This window comes from Coffea arabica, chromosome 11e, assembly GCF_036785885.1.
Source record: "Coffea arabica cultivar ET-39 chromosome 11e, Coffea Arabica ET-39 HiFi, whole genome shotgun sequence".
NCBI lineage: Eukaryota > Viridiplantae > Streptophyta > Magnoliopsida > Gentianales > Rubiaceae > Coffea > Coffea arabica.
The window spans coordinates 10,684,729-10,691,591 of record NC_092331.1 but is presented as its reverse complement, the minus strand read 5'-3'; the positions used below and the strand labels follow the sequence as shown (position 1 = coordinate 10,691,591).

At 39.5% G+C, this 6,863-nt stretch overlaps 1 protein-coding gene across 3 annotated transcripts; it reads left to right on the top strand.

Annotated features, from left to right (window-relative positions):
- The first annotated feature begins 494 nt into the window (after positions 1-494).
- Positions 495-5,002, top strand: LOC113718851 (probable metal-nicotianamine transporter YSL7). Of its 3 annotated transcripts, none has more exons than XM_072072868.1 (7): positions 495-914; positions 1,062-1,567; positions 1,737-1,900; positions 2,050-2,147; positions 2,463-2,597; positions 3,244-3,433; positions 3,655-5,002. In XM_072072868.1, exons 2-7 carry the CDS (start codon positions 1,189-1,191, stop codon positions 4,753-4,755), a joined length of 2,067 nt encoding a protein of 688 aa, XP_071928969.1. In that variant the 5' UTR covers positions 495-914; positions 1,062-1,188; the 3' UTR covers positions 4,756-5,002. The 3 variants fall into 3 exon arrangements, with proteins under 3 accessions (XP_071928969.1, XP_071928968.1, XP_027099575.1); XM_072072867.1 differs by having other exon boundaries at positions 1,037-1,567; XM_027243774.2 differs by having other exon boundaries at positions 496-914; positions 1,040-1,567.
- Positions 5,003-6,863: the final 1,861 nt, after the last annotated feature.

The window sequence follows — 6,863 nt, the reverse complement described above, 5'->3', positions numbered from 1 at the left end:
AAAAGGAAATGAGATTTTGGAGGTTTAACAAGGCTTCTAACTAAAAATTCTGCAATTTATATTGATACATTGATTAAAAAAACATAAATAATACATGTAGAAGTCAAAATGGATGTTGAAGATAAAGAAAAATGAATTCACAATAGTAATAGTAATTTTAAATTAGTGTAAATCCATAACCAAAAATATATGTGGATCAGAAAATTCCTTTTTCCTCTCAAATTTTAAAGTCTGTGTATCATCAAGTTGTAAGGATTTGAAATAATTTAAATTTTGAAATGATGAGAATATAGTCTATAATCATGATTTCGCAATCAACTCATTACATTTTAGGAATTAAATAAATAAATTACTCTACAAAAAAGGAATTGAGATTTTGGAAGTCTAGAAAGGCTGCCACTAAGAAACCTTTAAGAATTTATATAGATATATGTAAATACGGTAGGGTATTATTGTATGGGAGGAAAATAATGTATGGTATTTGGTATTTAACGGTGGGAATGAACTGAAATACTGAATGGTTTGGTCATTAATTAAAGAATGGTTGGTTGGGTGAATATTAAAGTGGTATGTTGCATGAAGACGGTGGGGGCGTAGTAGGGAAACAGCAGACGAGGTGGAGTAGGATTAGGAGTCCTCCTGTGTCATTAGATTGGACGGCTTTTGCATTTCTATCCATCCTAGTCCTGCTGCCACCACAACTCTAACAGGTCCAGTGTTGTTGTTCAATATCAATACCTGGGACTTGGTGTGTTGGGTCTCTCCAAGTCCGGGCAGACTGGGACTGGGACTGGGAGTCTTCTTCTTCTTCATCAGGTGGTTTGGTCTTTGCTGGTCCTTTAGTTTAGCATTCAACGGTGGACCAAAAAATTCGCTTGGTTGGTTGGTGGGTGGGTGGGATCCCTCAATTCCAGGTTGGATTTTGTTTCTCCCGAGATTCATTCTCCTTCACGAATCACAACTAGTATAGGGTTACTCTTGTGAGGTTGAGTTTTAATTACTTACCAATTCTTTTCTGTCTCTTCTTCTTATTTAGTAGTTACTTGCCTGGATGGTAGCAGGTATTGTCGCCGTCTGCCGCAATATATATCTACTAATTCCGACTCCCTGGGATTCTGGTCTAATCTTACCTACCCATTGAAAAGATTCAGAATCGCCAGAGGAGTCGGGAAACAACACAGGAGGGACATGGCCTCTCAGGATCATCATGATGATGACGGTACTGATGATGCCTCAGCCGCCTCGGCGGCGGCGGCGGTCAACCCATCCATAGAGCAAGTTTTCAAGAACATGGAGGTTCCTCCGTGGCGGAAGCAGATCACCTTCAGGTCCGTCTTCACCAGCGCCGTTCTCAGCTTTGTCTTCAACGTCGTCGTCTGCAAACTCAACCTCACCACCGGTGTCATCCCTTCCCTCAACGTCGCAGCTGGTTTGTTGGGTTTTGGTTTCGTCAAGTTCTACACCTCCCTCGTCCAAAAATGCGGCATGTTGAAGCAGCCCTTCACCAGACAGGAGAACACCGTCATCCAGACCTGTGTCGTCGCATCCTCTGGCATTGCTTTTAGCAGTATGTATACGCATATGCACGTATCCCCATTCTCATATGTTCGTTAGTGTTTTTTTTTTAAAAATTAAAAAAGAAAAGAAAAAGAAATCAGCAACCTGTTCATAAATCGGATAGTGTGAAAATTATGCATTTTTGGAGCAGTGCGAATGAATGAATGAATGTTACTCAGGTGGAACTGCAAGTTATATGTTGGCTATGAGTTCGAGGGTGGCTGCTCAAGCAGATGTTGGAAATGCCCCGATCAACGTCATGAAACTCGAACTTGGATGGATTTATGCATTCCTCTTTGCTGTCAGTTTTATTGGGCTCTTCTCAATAGTGCCCCTCAGAAAGGTGATCATTGATTAAATTACACACACACACACACAGTCCTTGCATATTATGTCATTGTTAATTTGGTTTCTCCAACTTATACACATGTAATTAATTAAATTAAATTGGAGTAATATTGACTACCGTACTGCATCTTCACCTTTGACCAGATGATGATTATGAAGTACAAATTGACATATCCCAGCGGCACTGCAACCGCATTCCTCATCAACAGCTTCCACACTCCCAAAGGAGCAAAGTTGGCTGTGTATGTGATATCTATCCTATACTCCCATATACTACTATATACTACAAAACGAACTCTTTTCTTTCTTTTTTGACCCTGACCCAACTGTTTTCTCGATTTATTTGTGAAAAAGTACCAAGACGACTGTATATATTATCAGCCACAGGTTGCCTATGTTTTCAACACCAAAACATAGATTAGGCACACATTGAACTAACTGTCTGACAATTACTTTTTAAATCAATTTGTGTACAAGCTTACGTAGTATATATACTAACCTTTCGAATTATTTGTTTACGTAGATGAACATTAAGACTATTCTTACTTCTGACGCAGGAAACAAGTTAGAGCTCTTTTCTACTCCTTCGGTGGTAGCTTCTTCTTTGCATTCTTTCAATGGTTTTTTGCAGCGGGTGATGGTTGTGGATTCAGTAGCTTCCCTACCTTCGGTCTAAGCGCCTTCAAGAAGAGGTAGTCTTCTCTTCTTTGCATGTTCCACCTATTTTAACTTTAGAATTTTAGTAGTTGCATGAGTTTCAAGAAGAGGTAGTGTTGCATTACTTTAGAGAGGTTTCTATTTGCCATTAAGTCATTTATCTAGTAGTTAAGGTTGATATTCTAAAATTAGAGCTTTGGGGTTTAAATCTCATTTTCTTTCTCGTTGTCTCTGCTTCTTAAATCGCACCACTTCTTGTTTAAATTTTTTTTTAAAAATGTGAGAGATTTCTATTTTATTCTAAGGTCTTATCTAGTTCTTATATTCAATGGAGTTGACACTTTTTTTTTTTTTGTTATTTTCCCTTTAACTATGAAGAATTGGCATTTCCCTTTTTTTTTTTAATCTCTTTCAATTTTCCTTAAACAATACCTAAGAGTATGTCTAAGCCAATAGACAAATAAACATGTTTTAAATAAGATAGCATTGTTTTGAAATTATGTTTGTAAAGATTTCATCTTTATGTTGGATGCTCGATCGCCATATGATGATATAAGGATTAAGAGAGAGAAGTTTGTTAGGCTTTTTTTTTTTATATATATATATATAATTTCTCATCCATTTCAGTTGGTGTTGTGATGATTTGATTGATACATAGAGTTTTACTGATATCAACTTCAGGTTTTATTTTGATTTCTCATCCGTTTACGTGGGTGCTGGGATGATTTGCCCATACATGGTCAACATTTCACTGCTAGTTGGAGCCGTTCTCTCTTGGGGGATAATGTGGCCATTGATTGAGCAAAAGAAAGGCAGCTGGTACAGTGCCGATCTAAAGCCAACCAGTCTTCATGGAATCCAAGGATATAGGGTATGATCGTCACGATACAAATTCTTCTCCTTTTTTTTTTTTTCTGTTAATACTTTTCCTTTATTCGAGAATATGCATGTCAGGGTAAGTTGATCCACATATACTACTAGGTAGAACTAGTTATGTCGGGCAGCCTGAATATCTTGCAGTATATATTTGCCTTAATCTCGAGTGTTGCTTTTCCCCTTATTATTATCATTATAAATTTTTTATGAATTCAGGTATTCTTGGGCATTGCTACCATGCTTGGAGATGGTCTCTTTCATGTGGTATACATGGTCGTCGTGACGACCGCAAGCTTCCTGGCTCGGAAGAGGTCGGGTCCAAAAGATTCATCAACAGTTAAACCGGACGAAGATGATGAATCATCTGATTCACAGCTTGCAAACTACGACGAGAAGCGACGGAGAGAATATTTCTTGAAGGACCAAATCCCAAATTCTGGAGCCGCAGTAGGTTATGTTGTTCTGGCAGTACTGTCTATGATAGTGGTACCCATAATCTTCCAAGGACGACTGAAATGGTATCACATATTGGTGGCATATCTGATTGCTCCTGTTCTGGCCTTCTGCAATGCCTATGGCTGCGGTCTCACCGACTGGTCGCTTGCCTCCAACTACGGCAAAATCTCCATCCTCGTCTTCAGTTCTTGGGTTGGTCTTGATCACGGTGGAGTTGTTGCTGGGCTCGCTGCCTGCGGTGTCATGATGAATATTGTGTCAACAGCTTCGGATCTGATGCAGGATTTCAAGACGGGCTATTTGACGCTTGCATCGCCCCTCACCATGTTTTTAAGTCAAGTCATTGGTACTGCAATGGGCTGTCTGATGACCCCTGCGGTTTTCTGGTTCTTCTACAAGGCGTATCCCCTCGGGGATCCCGATGGAGCTTATCCTGCACCTTATGGCTTGATGTACCGTGGGATCGCACTTCTTGGAGTCGAGGGTTTCTCTTCCCTTCCTAAGAATTGCCTGAAATTGTCCATCATGTGCTTTTTCGCTGCCATTGCCCTCAACATCTTGTCTGAGGTCTTGAAGCACACCGAGAAGAAATGGAGGATCTACAGGTTCATTCCGATTCCCATGTGCATGGCCATCCCATTCTACCTCGGAGGATACTTTGCAATCGACATGTGCGTGGGAAGCTTGATTCTCTTTGTGTGGGAGTGGAAGAAAAAACAGCAGGCCACAGTATTTGGACCGGCTGTGGCATCCGGCTTGATTTGCGGGGAGTCTTTGTGGTCAGTTCCTGCAGCTATACTTGCTTTGGCAGGTCTCAACGCTCCTATTTGCATGAAATTTACCTCTGCTTCTGCCGCCTGAACCCTGATCAATTGGCGACAACTACTTACTACTCTAGATGAATTTGGTCAAGTTGTACATAGTTTTTCTTTTTTCTCGTCCCCATTCCTTTTAATTTCTAGGTTTCCTTGCTGGGCAAGGAGATAAGTTGAAGTTACTTTTTACTAGCTAGCTTTGGAAGCTTTATTGACTGTGAAGAGCAGTATACATTCATCTAACTATTAGCGTTATTGGTGACATAATTCAAGCAGAAATTGATGTTTAGATATGGTTTATTTCCACTCTTTTCCACATGATTTCTCAAGTTCCATCGGATTCTCCTCGGCCCTTGAATTTTCTTGAATCCTGTCACATGAAAATCGTTGAAACCACAAATTGGAGAACCAAATTGACCATAGAGCTCCAAAAAAAAGGGTTACATATCACAGGAATCTGAACCAAAACACCGGACATGGTGCCTTTGCCGTTGCCTATCGTGAATCTTTCCCTCTCTATGTCCTTTCAATCGCGGGGTCTCTCTAACTGGTTTTGTTAAATTGTGGAGGCGCTCGATTTAGTTTGAAGGAAAATAACTTCAGTAAGTGGTGGACTAGGTACAAGTAAAATATTTTCCTCAGAAATTATTGTCCTCTGAGTTCAAGGATTTATGCAGAAGTTTACCTCATTTCTGCCAGGCATGATTGGCCTTCCTACAAACATCTCCCCTAGAAGACATCCCAATGCCAACTCCATAATCAGTAGAACCCAGAAGAAGTTCTGGAGCTCTATACCATAATGTTACAACTCGGCTTGCTAGAGGCCACTTCGGTTTAGGCCGATAGAAGTTAGCAAGTCCAAAATCTGCGATTTGAAGCATTCTATCTTTATCGATTAGCAAGTTAGATGCTTTAACGTCCCTGTGGCAATGCTGTAGACCTGAGAGCAGCTGCTGCAGCATGTAACTCTTGACCTGCATCAAGAAATATTTAAGTGCCCAATTTCATGAACAAGATATTCTTAATTCTCTTAATTAGGAAGAATGAATATATCCCACTATCCCAGTCCTGTCATATTCTGTTTCACATTCTGTTTGTGTACTAGTAACTTTTTGACGAGTAATAGTCATTCATTCTTTCTGTAATACAAATTTTTTCAGAACCATGCCTTGTAAATTTTCCAAGTAATATACTGGGAGAACGTTCACTTTAAATATTAAAGTTGTTTATATGGCTCCAAAAAGCTACCCCCAAAAAAAAAAAAAAGAAGTTTCTGATGATAACTTGAGTTGCTAAATGCAGATTATCCGACCTGTGGCTCTGGAAGCCTTCCTTCGGGGCGAGATATGATTCTGGTCAAGTCTGACTGCGTGAAATCAAAGACCAAATAAAGACTATACTATATTCTTGAAGTGGCCAATCCTTCAAGCTTAATAACATTAGGGTTTGATGGTTTCTCTTGCCATAAACTTCACACTCTCTGGTTCTGATGTATCGAAACGGATCTTTTCTAGGGCAACTATTTTTCCATTGTCCCTATCTAGAGCTTTATACATGCGCAGAGGCCAAACAACGGAAAAACGTTATTCATGATCTTTTCTGCTCCTTCATAGCAATTTTGTAAACAACCATCCATCACCTTCAAAGATGAATGGGTAGATATGAACAGACCTTGTACTGTAGTACACTTTGTTTCTATTAGAAAATCATGCTTGAAGAAATATAAAATTAAAATATAGCCACACTCAAATGTCCAGGAACTAGAAAGTAACACAGTAATGCCATTTTACTTGAAGAGGACAAAAGTTAGCAACTTTACATGTAAAAGACAGCACTGTACAATAAATGAAGCTTATATTGAAGAAAAACACCATTTTAGTCTTGATTCTTGAACAAATGAAACTCAACTTCCATATTTTATTTTTCTCTGCTATACTGACCTTTGCAAGTTTATCATAAGAATCAGCACTCTATGGAACCAAGACAGCAAGGACATCTCTAGGAATGTTATCAACAAGCCATTTAGGCCATCCTTCAATGAAATCATCCCAGCAATCTGCTTAATACTAATCCTCGGCGAAATATTCCCACCATGATCACCTTCTTTCTCACCTTCTCTACTGATTTTTCTATCTTCTCCACCCTCCATTTATC